We start from the raw sequence: 24,148 nt of genomic DNA, 5'->3' as shown, positions 1-24,148 counted from the left end.
ATAAACAGAAAATATTTAAGGAAACCGTATCAAAGCCTTGTACAAAATTGCTTCATTTAAAGGTGATGTGTTAAGAGGTGAGCCAGCTGATGATAAGGCAAATGTTAAATAAAATCAGGGTAGAATCTCCAATAGAAATGAAATAGTTAGTGATCTACCGAGAGGCCGCGAGCTATCGGATTTTAGCGTTGCGAGACCACTGTGATGACCACTTATGATGAAAGACACTGTGCCTCGTAAACCCTATCTACAGAGCAAAAATTTCTGTAGGAAAATGATGGATAAAACCTTTTTGGGTTCACTAAGACAGCTTAGTATGAAAAACATATTATCACAAAATTTTTCAGTTCTCAAGTGCAATTTTTGTTTGCCGTGTACTTCTGTGGGTTATGTGTGATAGTGTAACATGCACAAGCACAGTTTTAACTGACTTTGCGATGACGTACTTAAATTTGAAAAGGGAACTGAAGTTTACATTTTCCACTTTGCGAACAAGATTTTCAATAGTTTTTGTCTTACGTTAGGATTTTTCGTGTCAGTCAAGAAGCTCGCAGTGCATAGGGGGAAAACAAGAAAATTTTATCGTCGCATGTCTTCTATGTGACTAAATATATCTTATTAGACATTTTGTTGGGTAGTATCAATGAGTACTTTTACGAGTTGTGCCGTATTTTGACGAGCCCATCGGGCGAGTCAAAATACAAACAACGAGTAAAAATACCCAGCGTTACTACACAACAAAACGCCAAATTGTTGTTTCAGTTCGGGCGAATTTCGCAGACTATTTCAGGAGTACAAATATCGTGAGGTATTTGTATTCGTCTCGCGCGTTATTTGTACTCTACGAAGCACAGTTGGATAAAAATAAGCAATACTACACACGAAAGCGTCAAATAAGTTATTTATTATCCAACTGCTTTTATTTCTGTCAAGTATTTCTCCTCATTGCTCTTAAGGTGGGAAAAGCAAAGCGGATAGAGAAGCGTAGCCGACCAGTAAAACGGGTTTTTTTACAACACAAAATGACCAACTGTACAATATCGCGGGATATTTGTACTCTATTCGCGCAATATTTGTACTCTACTGTGTGCAGTTGAATAATAATGCTGAGAGTGGTAAAAGAATGACACAGGAAAACTGGTGTCAGTGATGAGGAAAAGTTCAGTACGAGTCCATTTGTCATGTTGTTAGTTTTGGAAGTCCCTGTCTCGTTTCTTATATTTTCTTTTCTTTCTTTTTTTTTATTGCTTGTGTTGTTAAGGTTCTGTGTAATTGTCTACAAAAATATTCTTCACTTGTAATCCAGTTATTGCTGTATCAAAAACCATCAGATCCCTTAGATATCCGTTGAAAGTACTTTGAAACTGGGAATCCCGTTTGAGCCCGATGTCAAACACAGTGTGGCCGGTCAGGTTGAGATCCAAGTTATTGGATGGTCCAAGAACTCTTTGTTTGACATCTTGGAATCCATTTATGTACAGTCTTCTGATTAGTCCTTCGCGACTCCATGTGAATGCAACGTGCAACCATTCGTCTACGTGGATATGCCTTACGGAAGGAAAGAAACATCATAAAGATTCGTTCATGCTAAACTGAATGTTATTTTTCTTAACCATTCAAAGTTGGATAGTTTTTACAAACAATGAAAAGGAATTCGTGCCAAGCAAGAGAAAATCGACTTACAAGCCAGCGAGTTTGATTTGATCTTCTCTCTCCTTTGTTTCTCCCCTCTCCCCTCCCGCTCTCCCCTCCCTCCTCGTATTGACATTTAATGTTTCCTTTTGTGACCACACTGAAGGGCGCAAGTAGAGTCCGTTTCTACTGTGAAATTTGCTTATTCATCCAACGAAAATAGAGATGCGGGGCACAACCCAGCACAAAAGTTATACCTCTCCGGTCTTTCAGTTTGATATCGTTTTACTTACAACATATTTTCGTAAACTACATTTATTTTCTCACCGCCCTGCTTCAAAATTAGAAACAAAACGAAGCAGAACAAAAAAAGGGGAACCAAACTGAAGTGCTTTACAAAAATGTCAACTGATGAATGTATTGTATGTGGCTCACCTTCCACAGACGGAGACTATATCTTACGGTCCAGGAATATCTCGGCGGAGGTTAGCGCAGAGGGTTCCAGTTATTATAACAAAGCTGAACTGGTGGGGTGAGAACCAATCAGAGTAAATGTGTATAACTGGCACATTAAGGTTTAAAACTTTTATCCAGCACAGGATACTGAAGCTGGTGATCTGGATTGGTAGTGCTGGGGTTTCTGCGTATGACAGTCCATCCAAATACAGAGCCGTTGTTCCGTCAATATTTCACTAGGTAGCACCATTCTACAAACTGCTCGCGAGATGAACATGAAACGGATTCAGATCATGTTAACGAATAAATATTCGTTTATTACGCATATTGTCAATTCTAGAAATGATTGTGGAAATCTCGAGAGAGATGTAGGGAGAAAAATCAATTACAACTCTTTGGTCATGATGCATTTCTGGTGTAGGTCTTTGACAATAACCTGAATGATAATCACAATGCTTTAGAATTCATAAAAGCTTTCAGCTTGACCTCGTAAAGCCATTTGAAACCATTCGTGGTGATACAGATTCGAAAAAATTATCGTCAGTGAAAACTGTAAATATTTTAGCATTCGGGAGCATATTGTTCTGTTACGATGTAAATTGTAATTGTATTGGCGGAAATATATATAGATTTGAAATAACTGCAAAATAAAATTAAGATTTTTTGACATGTTTTGCCATCACCTGAGAATCCTGCCGCACAAGTACAAGTAAATGAGCCTGAGTTGTCTGTACAAAGTGCGTCAGCGGAACAGTCAAGTGTTCTAAGGGAACATTCATTAAGATCTAAATTGAATGAAAAAATAATCAGAAGAGGAATTTTACAATCAATTTAACTGAAATCATTAATGTTACCTGATAAGACAAAAGGTCCGAATTATGATTGCAATCTTACTTCGACATGTTCTGCCATCGCCTGTGAATCCTGTCCTACAAGTACAGTCAAACGAGCCCACGGTATCATTACAATACGCGTCAGCGGAACAGTCATTTGTTCCAAGGGAACATTCGTCAACATCTAAACGGATTAAAAAAAATGGAATACCAACTTGACGAAAGCACGTTTTACTTCTTTATCTTTAAAGAGGGCATCTCGATTTCCAGCGAATTCCAAACGTGAAAAATGATTCCCATTTTTTCTTGTTGCGTCTAAGAAAAGTTTGAAATTTCTTATTTCGTCAGGCAAGTTTATTGATGTCAGTATGAGAGGAACAATGAGGCAAACCTTACTTTGGCACGTTCTGCCATCGCCTGAGAATCCTGTCTTACAGGTGCAAGTGAATGAGCCCACGATGTCATTACAATAAGCGTCACTGGAGCAGTAATGTGATCCAGAGGTGCATTCATCGGCATCTAAATTGGATAGAAATAAGGGTTACTTAACTACCATATGGAAAGGGGTTTTTCTTATAATTTTTGAGGAGGCGATTTGACACTGAAGGAATACACATCGATGACCAATTGTTTTGATTACTTTCATTTTTAACTCAGGGCGTGTGTCGATGGTATGTCCTATCAATACGTAATTGGGAATTTTTTTCTTTGGGACACTGTCAGGGTCTCCGAATTCATCCCGCGGAAATTTTTCATTGTAGAAAGTTTTAAATGTTTTAATTGTAGAGTTTCTTACATTTAGCAGATGTTAGGTGCGAAAGTATGACAATGGCGATGACCATGATAACGATGAAATGAATATTGGCGATAAATGATTGCAAAGTTAAAACCAATCGCGACTTTATCTCATGCATTTCCCTGCCTTTGTGCTTTTTTCATGTTTTTACTGGGAGTTTCCAACTACTCCCTGATTTTATCGGTGCTCTGCTTGGCCTTTGTACCTATTTTAGCTTTGGTTTCGCGACAGGCACTCTACAGATCGAAATGCGCTCAATGCTTGTCAACCTTTGACAGCCGAGTATTCCATATTCGGTACCAGTAACGTTTGACTGACGGAAATCAATCGCTAAGCAGGGCCGAGGAGTGAATTTGTTGACGGTCATTTTGTATTCATTATTAGTTTTAAAAGTCAACCGGTATCTTTATGCAACCTACCAATCAGCACATGTCAGGTGGCAATTATAGTTGTGATACAAAGAATGGTGTTTTTTATCTTACTTGTTCGGTTGAATTTCACCAAATAAACCTTGTATTTTTGCAATAGAACGAGTAGATTTTTTAAAGGAGACGCGACACTCGATTTTCGCCCCTGGCTAAACACCTTCTCATAAAATCTCGAGTTTGCATAGTGAAAGCTATGACATCTCCGGCTGGACTGTTTCAGTGAAAGACAGGTTAAAAAAAAATCATTCAAACACATTTAGGTGATTATTAGACTCGATGATACACTTTTCATTCTGATATATATATATTTTTGAAAGAAGTTTGACTGATTACTATATCAAGTCCTTTTTAGCAGCGGCATTGATTCCAAGAGAAGCTGAAAACGAAAGATTTTAATGCATAAAGTAAATAGGAATCTTGAGTTGTCTTGCCCGGGATTAACGATACACTTTTACGGTCAATTTATGTTGCTGATATTAGCGAGTCGTTGTTACTCCATTTCCAGATTCACGTTCTTCATTGATGCCAATTGAAAAATAAACTAATCGAGCTCTAACACGCCTCATATTCGTTTATTTTATTGAACTTCGCTTAAAAAAGCAACCTTAGAACAAAATTAATTGGGAACTTGATAAAATATCAATTGACAGAATTCTTAATTATGATTTTACGCCACACACCTAAGCTTGTTTTTTAATCAACCTATTTTAATCCTTTATCCTCATTTTCTAAACCAGAGAAACCTTTAAAACATCTTTCCGATAAAACAATAAATTCGATGACGTTTTTTCACTGAAAAGTTCTAAAAAAATGATCCTGTCATCTTTATTTCAAAACAATTTGGTGAACAAGCTAAGAAGAGGCATTATTACACGACTCGGGAAGTCAGAGGGCCAATAACTAAAATCAACCAATCAAAATGCTCTATTGCCGGTCAATATTCTCTCAGTATTGGACCGGGCACTGTCCCAAATGGTCCCGATTGATACCGCACTTGTGTCCCTTTGAACTTCAGTCGAATAATAAATCTCTTATTAACCAAGCTTGCTCGGGACCGTACTGGAAGAATATCAGCCCGAGGTCTCTTTTGTACTGTCAAGACCTCGGGCCGATATTCTCCCAGTACGGCCCTCGCGCTTGGTAAATAAGATATATATATAGACCACTTTTTTGTCTTTTCATCACTTTGCAATTCTGGAAACCTGACGATTCTTGTGAGTATTGAAATCTCTCGTCCATCGTCCAAGATCGTCTACTTTTGTAAGTATTTTTTAACTACAAAAAATGCGTCCTTTGTATCTTTAGATCAAGATCTGACTTTGTCGACAGTCTTGATATGAATTCACATTCAAGCGATTCCGTGTTTGATGCGACATATGAAACGACTTGTCAAGACAATAAATCTTTGAAAGCCCCGTTGATACGGAAAAATGTTTTAGAACTCCCTATCATTTGGAGTTTGAATAAAGTAAAATAGAATCGTCATATGCTTTTCCCGAATTATATACAAGTATAGCAACTGATACTTGAGAACAGCGACATCCATACATAAATCCTCTAGGTGGCTGGAGGACTGACAAACTGAATTCAACTCCACTCACCTTCTGAACGAGCGAGCCATGCAAAAAACAGTCCAGCAAAATTTTAAATGCAAGTTGCTTTGTGAACAGGAGGCGGGTTTGTGACAAACGCGAAGCTCAGAGACATTGCCGAATTCAAAGTATACCAGTCTGTGTACCAAATGTCGGTTATGTTGTGCCCTCCATAACTCTGAAGGAAAATTTGTAGACAGAAAAATAAGTGCGTTGTCATCAGGATCACTACGAATACTTATGTTGCATAGGGCTATTTTATACCTTCAAGAAATAACAGACCAACAACTCTTAAAATAGTAAAGAAATACAGAAGGAACTCTACTATACTCGAGTACTAACTGTACTATTTATAATGCTAAGTTAATTGAGAACTGGGCAGAATTTCAATTTTTCGTAACTTACTAATACGTTATTTGCATACTGAGAATAAACTAATGAAAAATTGAAATCGACACCTCAATTCACAGTGAAATTATTACAATTTAATGGTCTGAAAAATCACGAGAAGTTTTTTATTGACGGTCTTTACAATTTTTACGTCACTGGTTTTGTAAAACGATGGAACATAGCCGAGCTAAACGGTGCAATTAATGGTTTTGGATTATTTGTTTGAAGTTTCGTTTCAAGAAAACGATGAAACAAAAATCAAACATTTTGATCTAACTTGCGCTAATGATGATGATGCAAAACTGAAGGGCTTTCACCTCTCACAGCTTTAAAGTTGAAATGAAATATGTATGTTCACCAAGCATGTCAAGTCGCAGCGAATAATGGGAAAGGTTTGCTCTTCTTACCGTCTGAATGAGCTTTGTCAGATATTTCTACTGCAGTATATAAATAAAATCCTTCTTGCTACAATAGGTTGGGAATGTTCGAAGAATTGAGAAATACTATAGAAACTGAATTATCCATATGATTTAATATTTTCTTCTTTACAGCCTTGTTCTTTGTATAAAGGGAATATACTATTTAACGACAGAAGCAAGTATTGAAATGTCATATTGTCATGAAAGCGCTAAGGAATTTATTTAGAATTATGTAAATAATCATTTTATTCTCTTAGGATCAATGTAGCGTGTAATATTTGCATCTGTCACATAACTTGTATTCTTCATATTTGTATCTGTTGTGTAATTAACCTTTATTGTATATATCAAATAGTTTACTTCATTCTTTTCTGGCACCTTGCGTCCGCGCATATTTAACGATTCGGGCGGTTACGGTGTGGTGTGGATTTATTTTGAGAGAGAAGGTCAACGGCGGCGAAGGTTGGAAAAGTTACAGAGACGCGTCCGGGGCATGTTTAAATCACTGAGAGTCATTCAGAAAAAATTCGTCCGTTCACACGACAAAGATATTCATTTTCCGGGGGCTTACGTGTGCCGAGAAGCTGGCCGAAACGAAAAAACACACAGAAGAAGGAAAAGGCCGGAGAAAGTTATCTTCCAGTCGGAGGGAAAGCCAGTGAAGACAAGAGGAGTGAAGGAAAAATCTGGGCGAGGACCGAGTTACGTTAAGTGGAAACTACTACGTTTAGCTGCGTTAAACGCGCGTTGAGTTTGGTTTGTTAAACGCGAGTCTGGGTTGTTAAACGCGAAGATTGGTTTGGGAATCGTTTATTGGTGGAACGTGGTTGTTAAGAACAGGTCAAGTACAGGACGCGAAGGTGAACGGAACTGAACTAAAAAAAACCTATTTCTTTTTATCTTAATGGTAATTACTCTCGTAAATAGTTTTAGTGTTCTGTAGTTTAAATTATCATATTTCTGTAAATTAATTAGGAAAAATATATCAGTTCACTGTGTTGTCGCTATTTTTAGTTGCTTTATTGTTTTACTTAGGATAATAAATATTCGTAGGCGTACGTTTTTTAGTGTTGTGGCGTGTCTTCTAGGGATTGTTTGTGCTTCGGGTTTTGTCTGTTAGAGGGCGCCCACCTTTGTGGCGCGGCCGGAATCGTCACACATATTATAAAACTATGGAGGGCACAATTTGAAAAGCTAAGGGAAGCTTTATCATTGTTTTGTTATTTCAAGTGTGGTTCATGTTGCCAGCTTCGTTACAGAATTCGGTTAACAGTTGAAGGGTCAAAAGGGAGACTGAGAAGTAAACAAAATAACTGAAAAAAGAAAGTCAGTAATAGAAAGCACCCTGACCGTATGTATTTTAAAACAAACAGCAAACATGCATGAAGACTGCAAACCTATTGCGATTCGTGGTCAGATAAGACTGACTATTTCGAGCTGCTGTAAGTCAGACTTAAAATGCATACATTTTATTACGGTAAGGTGTGTCACGTGTCGATGAGTAGATGCACCTACCATTTACATGGAATCGTGAGAACAAAGAGCTAATGCTTCTCATCAAAGGAAATTTAACTGTGCAACGAACAGCAACAGATCCATTGCAGAGTTTAAATCTGAATCCAACCGATCATGATCAGTATTCGACATTGACCTGAACCGAGACCCCGTCACACTATACACAGCAATGGAAGGGATCTGATAGTGATCCATCGGGTAATTTCTGCTCAAGAGTTGAAGGACATTTTCGAGAGCAGCTAAGACTGATTTGGAGATTTCTTCCGCTCTGGCTTTTCCCTTTCAACTGGCAGATACATACTTCTCTTGTTTACTGTGAGCTTTGTTTATTATCTAAAGATACAGTTTGTTGTAACCTAAGGAATTATAAGAACTTCGAAGGGCCAAAACGAAAGCGGGAACATGGCATAAAATATGCTACGCTAGGATTTGACGGTCTCTTTTCATTCAGAGAATGAGACTTATTACAGAATTAGAACAGGACGATGGTATCTGAATTGTTTAGGATAGGAAAAAAGATATGAAGAAAAGATGGGGAAAAACTGATTGGCTAAAAGATGTGATAAAATCGCCACAGTAAATAAAGCTTTGACAAACTTGATCAAACGGCTTCGCGCTCAAGTGGAGCACTGCGTTTTACCTACACGGAAACCTGTTTAAATGCCATAGACATCCAATCATTATGCCATTGGTATCCTATGCTGCTCGCAGGTAGGGGTGCAGAAAAGTTCTTCATTATTGTCAAATACTCCGTGCAGAGAGAGGTTAGAATAAAAGAGGCTGAATAGATTGTAAAAGAGGAATAATACCACTGCTTCGATGTTGAGATATCTTTTCTCTCAAAAGTTCAATGTTTAAGGCTATTTCAATAGATACAATGAATATATGAAGTTCATATACTTTGAACTGCGGTATTAGATACGTATGATGCACGACCCTCGCAGTAGATAGCGCTATTTATGCAATAGCGAAAATCAGACCTGAAAAAAATCAGGCCTGTACGGGATTCGAACCACTGACCTCTACGATACTAGTGCAGCGCTCTACCAATAGATGGTTCGAAAAACCTGTATTTTTCGCTTTGCCTTTTACCTTGGAAGTCCTTTTACATGTGACAAGCATATCAAGGATGGAAATTATTCATTGTATAAATAAACGATGACAGCTTGTTAACCACACTTGTCATCCAACTGTGCCTCGTACAAATAACGCGCGAAACGAGTATCGCACGATATTTGTTCTCTAGAAATATCCGTGAAATTCACGCACACTGAAATAAGAATTTAGCGCGTTGAATAATCTCTTTTTACACGCTTTGTTGCGTAGTATCGCTGGTATTTTTACTCGTTGTTTACACTTTGATTCGCTCTACGGGCTCGTCAAAATACGGGACAACTCGTAAAAGTACTCAGCGATACTATACAACAAAACGTCTAAAAAGATATATGTATCAGTGAAAAGGTTCGGCTGGAGTATAATTTCTGCATAACCAATCACGGTTGCACGCTTGAGTCCTTGACACCGGGTCACCTTGTTCTAAAACAAGCTTGTCAGTTTTCGGAAAAGGGCAAAAGATGTTCTTTTCCAGTCAGCACTGCCAATAAAACTGAGGAAAGAAATCTTGGTCCGGCAACCCCCATAATGTTTTTATTGCCATCATGCTGGTATTGTAAAGCTAACGTGACGAGGAAGCGTATTCAGACAAGGAAGAAATAAAAGATAAGACAATCAATGCCATCGGAATTAAGAATAAGAGAGCGGAAGAGAGTGAATAAATCCTCTTTGAGCTTCCCTTTTGTTTTAATGAATGCGTGCGTGATAAGCCGATGATTTATCGATTTGATTTATATTTAATAGGAATTCAACACCGCGCAAGACTTGAGTAAATCCAGTCACAAATATTTATCACAAATTGTGAACTGCTTTTCTTTCAATCGGTGAATTTGATCCTCTGTGGTAAGATAATCGGATTGAAAATTACCAGTTAATTTATCAGCAGCGCATTTGGAAAGTCAAATTTGAATTCCAGAAATGATTGTGGTTTTTTTTTTTAAACGCGTTATCACGAGTGGCTAAAGTTCTCCAGCTGATTTTGTCTTTTTTCCTAAGGATGATTTAAATAACAATGAGGAAAGGGGAAAAATAATGGATTTCTCAATTAAAATTTCTTATGAGAAAGAGGGTTGATCAAAATATTCCTTTTCCGTTCGCTGCCCGGCTGTGGTCTGTATGCTTAGCGGAATCCGCGCGAACTGAATCATGGACTACTTCCGAGAAGTTCCTTTTAAAGTCGACCAAAGCAGCGTTTTCGGTCATTGACCCATCTTGTCTTGGTGGAGTTTATTGTGTAATTTTCCTAGGACGCTCGCTATTTAAGTGTTAAGCTACTTTAGTTTGATATGCAGAGCTTTTAACAATTATTTTTCGCAAGGTAAGTCTTTTCTCGATGGAGAAGTTCCGAATGTAAATTTGGTGAAGTCGTTTCGCTTGTCCGGTGTGAGTTACGCTCGAGCTTGTAACTAGAGTGAATGTTAAATTTTGCTGGCTATTAGGAAAGTTGTAAGCGCGCAAGGGTTCATTTAACTGACGATCACTGTTTCACGATGTTTATAGACTTTGCGGATCTCGTTGCAGGTGACCAGAAGGTCCCAAAACAGTGTGAGTTTCGGTAAGTGTTGCTGCTAGCTAATGGCTGTTGTCATCTGCAGTATTTTTCAGGTTGAGCAAATTCCGTGGTAGTTCACTGTATTTTAGGTGGGGGACTGCTCGATTTATTTCCTCAAGTTGCATATGGTTGCACAGAAAGTGTGTATTCGTGAGCTGTTCGAGAATCTAGCCTTGTTCTTCTAACCGTGTTCGATTTTATACTGTTAATAATTACTTCGAAAGTTTTGCTGCCGTTTGCATTAGTCTGAATTTATGCAAAATCGATTGAACACTGTTTTATCTATCGAAACACGTAAGACCTTATCCGTTTCTCTGGAATTATCGTAATCGACCTTTGTTTGTAAATAGATAGCTGTTTTATTTTGTGTCGTTAAAATGTGATATTTTTTCTTCCGTTTCACGTAGGAACAAACCTCGCCTGGGTGTCAACAAGATTACTGAAATCTGTGATCGAACAGTTAGCTCGCTTAACCTGTTAAATTAAAGAACCGATTAGTATGGCTGCAATGGAAGAAGGAAATGGCGAAAATATGTCCACCGATAGTGGCCAACCAATTGGCCTGCAATATACTAGTCAGAAAAATTTTGAAATTGAGAAGAAAATCGGCAAAGGACAGTTTAGTGTGGTTTACAAGGCACGATGTCATTTAGACAACTCCATAGTTGCTCTCAAGAAAATACAGGTAAGCGTAAACTTTGACAGATGATTGAGAGGTAGAACTCATGCTAAGCCCGCGATTAATTCCTTGCTATGGTTTCTGTTCGTAATGGGGGAAATTTTCGGCCTCACACGCACAGATAATTGGTTTACTGTGCTTGGCGACTGAAGAATTCGATTCAGTTCATGATAATTTCGAGATGGTTGCCTGTTGGAGTGAGTTTAGTCGTTGCATGCACAGGCTGCCATTTATCTGAAAGGAAATTTAGCAGGGTTTTAATGTAAACAACTTTTATTACTCCAACTAAGAATGGGTTTCAAGTTTGAACAACGGAGCTCAGTCTCAAATAAAAACGTCTTCCTTACACGTATAGCAGCTAGCAGGTTAACAGTTTCCTACGTTTGTCGGAAATCCACCCAGAAACCGATAGAGGAGAAATCAGGTGCATCATGCAACAGAAAAAAAAAAAAAAGAGAAAAGAGAAAAGCCTTTCTAAAGATAGCAACACAGAAGCCAGGTGCAAATTTGTTTGCTTAGAGACAACACCATGAATTTGCATCTATGGTCAACCCCAGGGGTTTTAAACCATGCCTATATTTAGACAGTGGATTGCACAATGAAGGCATTGTGTTCAAGAAAAATGGCTACTTCAAGGCTGCAAATAACGGCCGGTCAACGGACAATGTCCGGTCAAAATTGGGTACTGACCGGACAAAACCTTGGATTGCCGGACATCTTGTCCAGTCCTTTACCGACTTGTTCAAAGAAATTTTAATTTTTAATTGTTTGATAATCACAAGGGACACAGTCATGTTTTCAAAAGAAAAAAAAAAAAAAAAACAATATGAAAGTAAACAAATTAGTGGTTGAGAAATTCCCGGCAGTCACAAATTTCCATGATGTCATCAAGTCCTGTCACGACCGCAAATCATCGTGTCTTCATTATTTTATTTACTTTATTTAAGTGTTCCCAGTTAGTAGAGGGTTTTACCTTTGGGTAGATACCATCATTTGCTCTTAAATAAAGTGATTGATTGTTTGATTGATTGAATGATCAGAAAGCACCCTCACGAAGAACAATCTTGCTGCATCAAAAATACTTCAAGTAGCATTTGTTGCAAAGTGCAAAAAGCGAGCAAAAGGCCCAAAACCTGGAGAATCCGACCACTCTTTCACTATAACAAAAATTCACAACTGTAACTTTAAAAGGGCTCTGAGTGTAATATTTAATTATAAGTGAGTTTGCCAGATGTAAAGTAAAACGGACAATTGCGGTTGTATCTTGTGTAACCTTTCTACATACTCAATGCGAGGCTGCTTCTGCAGTAAAGAGTAGTAAAATTATTGACTTGTAATTTTTATTGCCAGACCGACTTGGATTCAGTTGTTTTTTAGTTGTAAAAGGATTACTGTGCAATCTGGGTTCACTATCACAAGAGTTCCTACTGTTAAAATTTGACCGGCCAAAAATGGGTAGTGTCCGAGCAAAAGCATGTTTGACCAGACAACGTGACCGGCAACTGCCTGTTAGATATTTGCAGCCTTGTACTTGGGGTGGAATGTTCATTAACAATTTTCCTCTGAATATGAAAGAATTATGCAAGGTTAATAATTTCTCGGATTAAGTGCAAACAACATTATTCATCGGCTTGTCCTCACTCTCCTCCAATGCTACAATCTTTTGTAGTGGATGGGCTAGAATTTGATGTACATGATGATCGATATGGTAACATCTTTCTTACACCCAACTGATGCTGTTTTGATAATTCTACATTATTTGAAAAAGGAGAATAAAAGAGCAGCCAGATAAACAAACCAATTTGCCAATTTGTTTGTTACGATTATCAATGCTTTCTGCTTCGTCAAGTTTATTGAGAGTGATTTTTGGAAGAAAATTCCTCATCAATACAAGTCATTATTGGAGCTTTGAACGACAATGTTCTAATTGATTACCTGCTTTTCAATTTGCACATAAAACATGATATAAAGCATACCTACAACTTTGCAGAGAGGGGGCCAGATTATTTTTTTGAGTTTCAGTTGAGTTATATGATTTCGGCAAGTTATTTTCAAGCTTTTCCAGACAATTATATCTATCGGGGCAGGGGAGTTGTGAAAATAGTTAATATCTACCATTTGTTATAACATATCTAATAGTTTCATGATGATTAATTTATTTGCCAACTCCCTAAATATTTCCCACTGATATGTGTGGTTATCTAATAAGTTTTCTTTCCTATGTTACTCTTTGAGATCTTTGAAATGATGGATGCAAAAGCAAGACAAGATTGTATAAAGGAGATAAAGTTACTTCAGGTAAACATTTAGTCCGGAGCAATTGCCTCCCATAAATACATTTGGTTGAGTTTGCAGATGGTTTTGTTCCTGTTGGAAGTTTTTAAGGGTGTCTGTGGTTAAATCTCCAAAGTTTTCAAAACATGCATCAGATTGACTTTACAAGTTTTGTTAAGAAATGGGAAAATTCTATATTATAGATTGCAAGTGCCACTAATCTCCACTACAAAAATTTTTTGCCACTAGGAGAAATTTTATTGTTTTACTGATCATAACATTGAAAGAATAACACCTTGCAATTTGACAAGCAGTTTTAAATACCTCAATTTTTTAAGTTCACGACCATGCATCTTGGGACCTGGGTAGAGGAAGGTTGTAATGTCATCCCAAGAACCATTCTACAAGGTTGCAATGTAAAACTTTAGTCGTGAACATGAAGGAGGCCAATTTTGGGATCTTTGAAATTCATGAAAAATATTTTACTGTTAACAGCAAGACAAGGAGATTTATTGTGTCAAAAAAAAAATAGGGGTTGGCAGCACTTTAAGAGCATGTTACTTTCCAGTTTATGTTTGTGAAACATAATCAAAATTCGGTGGCATGAAAATTTTAGTTACCAACAACTCTTCTTGGGGTTTGAAAAGAATAGCTGTAGCTGGTTAGCAGGTAGATGTATATACCCACGTAAAATGAGCCTAGAGGCTACCTGCAGCCTGTTGACAAACGTCATTACATTCAGACAACCTATCCAAGTAAGTTGGCTTCTGAGGACAATAAAACCATACAGATGAAGACCCTACAATTCAGGAAAAGGGTCACCTGGAAGGCTTGAGTTCAAAATTTAAAATTTCCTGGGGAAAATGCCCCTCCACCCTTTTAGGTTCAGAATGCTCTTAAACTTAGTCAGAAAATCATGCCCACTATCTAAAATTAATTTTATCTTCTTCCAGCAACTAAACCATCCCAATGTTATAAAGTATTTGGCTTCTTTCATAGAGAATAATGAGGTATGTTTATGCTATATCAATTCTTTTTTTGTCCTACCTGTGCAGCAACAAAACTTGTAGTTTGCAGCTCTGAGCTGATTGTTTCTTTCCGAAAGTAAAATTTGTGCACAAGAGACCAGCACCAGCACTCACTTGTGCGAAACAAGAAGCAGCTGTCTTTCAATTTTAGTCATATAGAAAAAAAGTAGAAAACCAGATTACAATTGCTGTACAGTATCTGATTTTTCCTAACTCGATCACTAACGACTCAAATAATCTTGTTTTTTTTTTATTCAACTGTCCACAGCTTGTAATTGTATTGGAATTAGCAGATGCAGGGGATTTATCAAGAATGATAAAGGTACAACTTACACAGTCATTTACATGTACCGGTACATATATTTTATTGATATTGATAACAGGACTGCATGATAAATCCAGTCTTGAATCATATAACTGATAAACAGGGATAATAATATTCATATAAAATTTTCCATGATTGTGCAACACAAGCGGAAATAGTGGGTGTGCTGTCAAAATTTTATGCATGTGTCTCGACTTTTGATGCTCTTTTCATGGAATTATTAACAAGTAACAAGATTTCCTGCACAATTTGGAGTAATAAGTACTTTAAACTTTTCAAAGACCTCCAATTGTACTATCCATAAAGGCTCGTGTAATCATTAACACCAAACTGCGCTCAAAATCATGTTATTACCTATACAAATTGGATGACACAAAGTACGGTTACTAATCAGTAAAAACTACCTTAAAAACCTGCAGATAAGCCACACCTTTTTTCCAAAAATCATTGCTAGAAATTGGGGGTGCAGCTTATCTGCAAGAACATTAGAAAAAGGTGTCGAGTTTTCTATTTTTGCATCCAATCTAATGCCTGGTTACTACGCTTTGAATGTTCTGCCCCCATTTTTGTTGTAATGTAAAAATCTACTGAAAAACTGTGTTGAATGAAGAAATTCCTGTCAACAAATACCAGAAAAAGATCATAGATCAAAGAAGAAACAATATTCATTATATTTAAAGTGCTAAAATTGTTGGTTTTGAAGTATTTTCTGTTGCAATGTCAATAGTGAGTTTACATTCAATGAACAGTAGATTAAGAAGACTTATCAAGAATCTACTTTGGATTTCTTTTGATTTCTTTTAAAAAATTTTTTTTCCAAAATTTTAGCTGCTAAATTCAGGGTGTGGCTTATCTGCAGGGTTTTTTAACAGTTTATTAATTTTGTGAAAACATTTGTGAAACAAATACTATTGCATTCAAATGTCTTAGATAAATCACAACAGGTGACTTTTTTAAAATGAGAAAGTGGATGTAATAGTCTGTAAAGAAGCATGAAAAATCTGTAATGTGATGTCACTAGGGTGCCATTGTTCTCCCTTAATTTAAGCATGACAGATAAAAGACATTTTTAAACCAGAAGAGCAATCCTTTTACTTGTTTAATTTTTTAAGAATTCCAAGCAATTTTAGGCGGTAGTTAGGAGTGCATCAGGTGGTACATTTTACCATTTACCACTGGAATAAGAGAACACTGAGTCACACGGCTTCAAGGCATCTATTCTCTTATTACATTGTCTATTTATAAGATTGACATATACACAGTCCAACTAGTAGTCAATTTTGGCTGCTTGTAGTTGGTTTGGTGTTCAAGAATTTTGTTTCATTTTTTTGCAAATAACAATACCATGAGATCTTAAATTTGTTAATGGACCAACTGTATAATTATTTATTTTCTTCCCTTTTTTCAGTAATAAAGCCTGAAAAACATGAAAAAAGATGCATTAGGAGTCTAATAATAATTTATTGCAATAAGAAACGAACTACTTGTTAGGTTTTCAAAAAGAACCATTTGCATGAAATGTAAATTTTTATTTTGTTGTTGTTGTTGTTGTTTTTTTTTTTGTTCATTTCAAACAGCATTTCAAAAAACAGGACAGATTGATTCCAGAGAGGACAGTTTGGTAAGTATTGACTGTAAACATTGAAGAGAGTAGTTGTGATTATGCAGAAAATATCTGCTTTACTGTCAATCCTGACCAGTGGATTTTTAGAATTTACATCAATCTTCCAGCTGTTTTGTGGGAGTTGGTGAAGGGTGGCATTAAGACTGACAGAATCACATGTGAAACTGCTGAGAGTGGTAGTGGAATGTTTCCCTTTGAGCTGGTATTTATAGGGAAGTCAACCAATCATGGTCAAAATGTTTGGGAACCCTTGTACAGGTTATCAATTTTTTTTGTTGTTCAGTAGGGGTGAGAAGAAACCTGAACAAGGATAAAATTTTATTTATTTTTATTTAATTTGGCATGGCTTTTATCATTTATGTGCACATTTAACACAAAACCTGCATGTTTTCAGTGTTAGAATTTCAGATCTGTAAATACATTAATTGGTTTCATTTGATGTTTCAGGAAATACTTTGTTCAACTGACTGCAGCTCTGGAGCACATGCATTCAAGACGTGTCATGCACAGAGGTTGGTGAACTTAGTAACTACAATAGCCCTTTTTACAGTTCCCGGCACCATATTGAATGTGTAACCACGCAAACATGATAGCGAGGTTAGTGTTGAGTCGCGTTGCGAGTTCCAGTGAGAGTTAGTGAAATGTGGTGGTGCCCTGTCCTTTTCATCGAGATATTTCGACAATGAACGATACTTTCCCTACGCAGGATATTCCTCCTTCTTCTTCGAAAAGAAGAGGAAGACACTGTGCCGCTTTTTGGTTGTGCTAATAGCTATTATGACACAGCAGGCAATCCAACAGGTCTGCATTTCTTTTAGTTTCCGAATGACTTCCAGCAGTGAATCAGATGGTGCAATCTCCTGAAACGCCAGCATGGAAAGGATGGATTCTTCATCACAAAATCAATTTTTTTGTGCTTAGAACATTTCAAAACAGAAGACATGCGAAAAAACGTGGGCAGGTCGCTGGAAATTGGTGAAAGGTTCATAATGTTTGTACGGTTGTTTTGTTGCTTGGATACCGAAAGAAAATGCCTGCTTTGATTTTCGGTATTGAAGTGTTTATGCTGGGATTTTTGTTTTTTTTTTGGGGGGGGGGGGGGATTTTTTTCTCCTTATTGAAAAGGTGATATTTATATTTGTTTGAGTACTGTGGTCTTATACGATATCTGTGAACTGAATGTAAAATTATAAAATTGTAATGTACAATTAAAATGTAAAATTATAAATTTATAAAATGATGAGTTTAATTATTATATATATGGGCAAAACCATCTCGATTTAACTGGTCAGTACCGAGAAAACTATGGAAAATGCCTGCTAAAAGGGTCCCGGTAGCAAGTGTGACAACTCAAGGTGAGTCATTTGAAGTTGAACAGGAATTGTTTCACCAAGAAGTTAAAGCACCTGTGTCAACTGTCAATGCTGCTTCACCTTCACCAGCTCAAATGTAATGCTCAAATTGATTTAGGTGTAATCTTTCCTTACATTCAGAAATATTAATATTAATGTTGTTAGTACTTAGGGAAAAAAAGATGATGTTGGGCTTGTGAAATCAAGATAAGGTACCATTGTACATTGTGTAAATAAGGGAAGTGATTGGCATGACAATAAAACGCGAGTTAAACTGTCTTTATGGGAAGGAGCTTCAAAATTCTATTCTTCAAACATAACATTTCGAAGAGCCTATTGACAATAATTAACATTATTATTCACAGAAGAAAAAATAAACAGTCTAAAATGATCCTAGTTGTTGCATATTTAGCAAACCCTTGCAGCATATTCTTGTGAACAAGTTCTTGTGCTGGAAATGGGAAAGGTTCTTTTAGTTCCACATAGTTGAGATTAATCCATGTAATGCAGATTCTGGACACCAGGCTCTTGCTGATCCCAAATCTATCAGCGAGATCTTGTACAAATAACCCAGCCTTTAGTCTCATAAGTATGAGCAAAAATTCATCCAAGAATGACAGTTTCTTGAAGGCCCTGGCTTCTGTTATCATCTGTTTGGTATGGCTGTCTCTCTTTCGACAATTTCTCTCCTTTCCAGTACTGCATCTTTGCCAGCATTGGTTCAATAAAATTATAGAAGCTTATGAGTGCTCCATAGTTTGGGAATCCAGTATAAAATAGAACCACAGACTCATCATCTTTAATTTTGTCAATTGAAAATTGGCACGCCAATAAATATCCCCCTCATTTTCAACTTCACTTAGTTTTTCTTTCAAGTCAGCTAATTGTACTTGCAGTAGCTCTATTTCCCGTTGCAGCTTAAGAACATCTAATTGTTGCAGGGCTGGTGGAGATGAAGTAGCATTGACAGTTGACACAGCTGCTTCAACTTCTTGGTGAAATAATTCCTGTTCAACTTCAAATGACTCTTCTTGAGTTGTCACAGTTGCTATTGGGACCCTTTAAGCAGGCATTTTCCGTGTTTATTTCAGTACTGACTAGTTTAATCGAGATTGTTCTGCCCATATATATAATAATAAACTCATGATTTTATTAAATTTTTAATTTTACATTATAATTTTATAATTTTACATTCAGTTCACAGATATCGTATAAGACCACAGTGCACAAAGAAATGTAAATGTCACCGTTTTAATAGGGAGAAAAAATCCCAGCATAAACACTACAATACCGAAAATCAAAGCACCATTTTCTTTTGGTATCCAAGCAACAAAACAACCGTACAAACATTATAAACCTTTCACCAATTTCCAGCGACCTGCCCACGTTTTTTCGCATGTCTTCCGTTTTGAAATGTTCTGAGCACAAAGAAGTTGATTTTGTGATGAAGAATCCGTCCTTTCCATGCTGGCGTTTCAGGAGATTGCACCATCTGATTTGCTGCTGGACGTCATTCGGAAACAAGAAGAAATGCAGACCTGTTGGATTGCCTGTTGTGTCATAATAGCTATTAGCACAACCAAAAAGCGGCACAGTGTCTTCCTCTCCTTTTCGAAGAAGAAGGAGGAATATCCTGCATAGGGAAAGTATCGTTCATTGTCGAAATATCTCAATGAAAAGGACAGAGCACCACCACATCTCACTAAACTCTCACTAGAACTCGCAACGCAACTCAACACTAACCTCGCTATCATGTTTGCGCGGTTACACATCCAATATGGCGCTGGGAACTGTGAAAAGGGCTATTGAACTCTGTGCCTGCTGCATTTTTGTATCATAGCTTGAGGTATACTATGCTTTCTGCAAAGAGACCTCCCCATCCTATGAGGCTGCCTTGCTATGAGCAAATCTGTTCGCATGATGTTTTCGAGGTGTGAGTCACTGACAACAGCATGAATATATTAAGCACCCTCACTCACTCTGACATCTGTAAATATTTGATTGCTGTAATACTTTAAGACCTACAGATCGAGTTTTACACTATGCTTTCTCTAGCAAAGAGGATTATTTTTTCCTATTAATGAAGTTTACATTTGTTACCTCTTCAGAGAAGAGTCAATTTTGCGACGTTACTGTTGTGGTGGTTTTCAGAAGACTAGCCTTTCAATTGTTAACGCATTTTCTCTACAGACATCAAGCCTGCTAATGTCTTCATAACAGCATCTGGTGTGGTAAAGCTCGGTGACCTTGGTCTTGGAAGATATTTTAGTTCTAAGACTACTGCTGCACATTCTCTAGGTGACAAAAAAGTATTCCTATACCTACTGATGATTTTATGAACCCTTAAAATCCCATTATTGACTAAGACAGAATTTCCCCTTACAATATCAATACAATGTCTAGCAGATAAGTAATAAGAATAAAGAAAAATATCAATAAGGGCCGGGATTATTTGTGTACACCATAACAAAATTAATTCTCCAAGCTAACATCACAAGAATTGTATGGTAGACAGTAAGAAGAATGGATAAAAATGAGATCTGGGATTAAAAGGGTTCATTTAATTTAGCCATGCCAAACCCCTAAGAGACTAACATTTAATAGATGACTCAAGACACATGAGCTCACTATATCAGGGTAAAGTTACATTCACTATGACACAAGTCTACTCCCAAAGGATATCAGAGTAGATGTGAGCCAGAGATCTAAGGATAGAATTACATTGCTACACTAAGACAAGTCTACACTTGGAAATGTGACTTCAGTTTGAGTCTTACAAGGGGAAATTTAAGTGATGCGATGACACAAATCTACACAACTAGAAACCCGAGCTGAACTCAAATTTTCAGGGTTAAACTTTGATAATAGTTATACACTGTCACAAGTTCCCAACCTTTGTGCAAGTGGAAGATCAATACAGAATGACAGTCTAGGCATTAGCCATAAACTTGACTGTTGTAGTGATATGATACTCATGTAAGTGGCGTAACCTAGGTTAGCTAGTTAAGTAAGATTGGTGAAATTTTGTGGATACTTAATATTTGAAAGCAATTTTTTTCATTGTCAGTGGGGACACCATATTACATGTCACCAGAGAGGATACATGAAACTGGATATAATTTCAAGTCTGATATTTGGTCTTTGGGTTGTCTCTTATACGAGGTAAGTTACACTAGCTAAAGGTACCAGAAGGTGAAGAGAATGCTGTCAAATTATCCTTGAGGGTATTATTTGGCAGTATCCACAGGACACAAGTTCAACTATAATAATTAACTGATGGTATATGCACCGTAGTAGGACTTACTGAATAGTGATGATACTATCTGCAAGGGGGTGTGGACAAAACCTGGCCTAGGCCATGGCTACCCTGTAGCCTACCCTGTAGCCTACCCTGTGACCTACCCTGTGGCCTACCCTGTGGCTTACCCTATGGCCTACCCTATGGCCTACCGGTGGTCAGATTTTTAAAAGGATAGCATTGCTGGAAACCTTTCAACGTTTTCCTGAGTACTGTCTTACCAACAACTTTCTTCTGCTGTTTTGGCGGCCACATTCTGATAAAAATTTCTTAACCTTCTGATAGAATAAGGAAATCGAGGAACAGGAGCCGGTTAAATGCAACTTTTGGGCAAACATCATCATATCAGCTCACCTTTCAAATTAGTGCAATACTGGCCCTTTCATTGGAAAAGCAAGTAACGTTTGCGAAATGTTTACAAAGACAATGCATGCGTGTCCCGGGGTGCTCATTGCAAATTCAATACTCTACAGCACTTGAGGGCACTTAAAAAATTGGCCTGGCACGTGATGTTTGCGTTTTCTTACCTGGATATGCATGCTCTCCAATATAATGCCGTTCATTACATTTTTACACCAGCACTCCACTATAATGTTACCAACTGACAGCCTGCTTAAAGCTGCCATTTGTAGATCCTCTGGGACCATGCAATATTGGCCCCTCCTCTTCCCTCCCCCTTAACCTACTGTTATGGTTGAGTGCTGTGATATTTGCAGTGTTTCATTCCCTCATATGTTGAAAATCATGTTAGTGACCTCTTAGTATACCCTTTTCAGAGACAGATAATTGTACACCAGCGTATTCATTCGACTCTTACTGATTTTATTTTTATGTTTTAAAAATCTGACCACAGGTAGGCCACAGGGTAGGCCATGGCCTAGGCCAGGTTTTGTCCACACCCTATACAAGGTGATAATGAAAGAAAAAGTGTTATATTTAAATAATTTGTGGTCTTCTTTGTACAAATTGCTTTGACAGATGGCTGCCCTCCAGTCACCTTTCTATGGTGACAAAATGAATCTGTACTCCTTGTGTAAGAAGATAGAATCTTGTGATTACCCCCCTTTGCCAGCAGAACATTACTCTGAAAAGGTAGTACAATGTAGCATGTTTTTCACAATTGAACCGCTTTCTTCTTCATCTTTTTTGTTTGTTTGTTTTCTTTTGTATAAATATTACACCCTTACAAGTATGAGAATTTTTTTCCTTTATAGAAAAAATGCAGTGGCCAGAATAGTTTCTTTTAAATTAGTAGTATTAAACAGTAAATATATTGAACCATGGAGTAACCCCCAAGGGTGGGTTCTTATCCTCCTCAGGACTACACTCACCCGGACGATCAGACTACACCTTCACATGTTACCCCTGGGTTCAAACCATTTACTGCATTATCCTCCTCTGGTGAAAAAAACTTTTCAGTGGACTCTGATAGTGATTTACCCTCAGGTTGTCAAAATCTCAGTTACTTCCAATGACAGTCATCTATCTTTGCTCCAATGGTTGACTTTGTTGTCAAAATTGGTAACAGTTACTAATTATGGTGTGTGAGAGATGTATTGACCCAACAGTTGGCATGCAAGAGTTGGGGTGGAGAGGGCCAGGTTGGAAACCTCAGCTGGGGTGTTTTGTTGTGACCCTGAGCAAGACAATTATTTTATTCTCACAGTTGAAATGTCAGTAAAGCTTGACAAAATGCTGCAGGGGGGAGGTGACTTGTGTTAAAACAAGCATATCATCCAGGGGGAGTTGCACTACTCCCATGGGTGTCATGGTATGGAGATTGGGATGAGCTTCAGCATCTTGGGTTCCTCTTGGCTAAGTGCAGACTTAACATTTTTCTTTTATTAATCAAGATCATATGTGCCTATTCTTGCAGTTGCGTGATTTAGTGAGTCGGTGTATTAAATCTGATCCAGACCAGAGGCCAGGGATCACAGAAGTTAATGAAGTGGCACAAATGATGCATGCAGGCAATCTTCACCAGTCCCCCTCTTCACCCCAAATGAGACAATAATTTTAAAAAACTTGATGTGTGTTGTATTAGTGACACACTGAGTAATTTATTACAAATGTTAATGCCCTAAAATTCCTGGTTGATTGTACCTTGTAACATATCTTAATTTTTAAAACTTGAGTGAAAATAAAGAAATTCTCGAAAAATGAGAGAAACCTGCTGATGAATATGAATGGTCAAGAAATTTAAAACTGAAAAATTCTGATCATTTAACTGTAGGGTAGCATTTCCAGATTTTTTAAATTGCCTGAACTTTAGAACTTTTCTCAGTGGATACAGTGTAATTGGGTTTACAATGTCAATTCACAGTGAACTGCATGCAAAATGGAATTTCACAGCGTGAAATTAAATGTAGCAAACATTACATAATTTGCACAGGTGAATGAACATTTATTGATAATGCAGAAATATAAGCTGCAAATTTACACCTCTAAGTTTTTTTTTTTTTTTTTTTTGTCCTTCTCTCAAAAAGAACTAAGTTGCTTTAAACCCCATCAGTGAAAATAACATGTTGCAACTTTTCAAATATTAATTTTTACAAATTGCTAACTGGATTTTAACTACAAAAGTGGTTTTTAGAGATCTCACCTCTGAAGTCTCAAGTCTAAACATGTTTTATCATCCTCTTGCCTTTCACCTTATTTATAAATCCATTTAGTGTGTAAAATGTATGTTACTTTAAGCAAGTTGTGCAATATAGTTTCAGGGTGTACCTAGAAATAACAACTTTGGCACTTTGCATAAGTCTGAGACCTTGTGTCTCTCAAAATGGCAACTCTCTTCAAGATTGCTAATAAATCTCATTTTACAAAACAGGAGACCTAATTC

The 24,148-nt window shown here is 37.2% G+C and overlaps 1 protein-coding gene and 1 long non-coding RNA gene across 3 annotated transcripts; one reads left to right on the top strand and one right to left on the bottom strand.

Annotated features, from left to right (window-relative positions):
* Window positions 1-1,221: 1,221 nt before the first annotated feature.
* On the bottom strand, window positions 1,222-2,181 carry LOC148732855 (uncharacterized). Its single transcript, XR_016000579.1, has 2 exons — window positions 2,068-2,181; window positions 1,222-1,548 (listed from the first exon to the last, which is right to left on the bottom strand). It is a non-coding gene; the product is annotated as an uncharacterized LOC148732855 (long non-coding RNA).
* Window positions 2,182-10,316: 8,135 nt separating this feature from the next.
* On the top strand, window positions 10,317-24,133 carry LOC111321527 (serine/threonine-protein kinase Nek7). 2 transcript variants are annotated; one of them, XM_022924436.2, is made up of 12 exons: window positions 10,317-10,492; window positions 10,696-10,729; window positions 11,134-11,411; window positions 13,641-13,703; window positions 14,633-14,689; window positions 14,976-15,029; window positions 16,610-16,653; window positions 17,104-17,168; window positions 20,199-20,306; window positions 21,076-21,170; window positions 22,285-22,398; window positions 23,183-24,133. In XM_022924436.2, the coding sequence occupies exons 3-12, from the start codon at window positions 11,226-11,228 to the stop codon at window positions 23,318-23,320; spliced, it is 924 nt and encodes a 307-aa protein (XP_022780171.1). In that variant the 5' UTR covers window positions 10,317-10,492; window positions 10,696-10,729; window positions 11,134-11,225; the 3' UTR covers window positions 23,321-24,133. The 2 variants fall into 2 exon arrangements, with proteins under 2 accessions (XP_022780171.1, XP_022780172.1); XM_022924437.2 differs by having other exon boundaries at window positions 10,675-10,729.
* Window positions 24,134-24,148: the final 15 nt, after the last annotated feature.

The sequence above is a fragment of the Stylophora pistillata genome, chromosome 4, assembly GCF_964205215.1.
Source record: "Stylophora pistillata chromosome 4, jaStyPist1.2, whole genome shotgun sequence".
Classification (NCBI taxonomy): Eukaryota; Metazoa; Cnidaria; class Anthozoa; order Scleractinia; family Pocilloporidae; genus Stylophora; species Stylophora pistillata.
Note: the sequence above shows the minus strand (reverse complement) of the source record. Positions and strands in the feature narration are given on the sequence as shown.

Excerpts from the sequence above, each read along its gene's own strand:
- LOC111321527 (XM_022924436.2), top strand. The coding sequence starts at position 11,226 with ATGGCTGCAATGGAAGAAGGAAATGGCGAAAATATGTCCACCGATAGT. Across the intron at positions 13,704-14,632 it reads AGGAGATAAAGTTACTTCAG|CAACTAAACCATCCCAATGT; the intron begins GTAAACATTTAG and ends ATCTTCTTCCAG. Across the intron at positions 15,030-16,609 it reads ATTTATCAAGAATGATAAAG|CATTTCAAAAAACAGGACAG; the intron begins GTACAACTTACA and ends CATTTCAAACAG.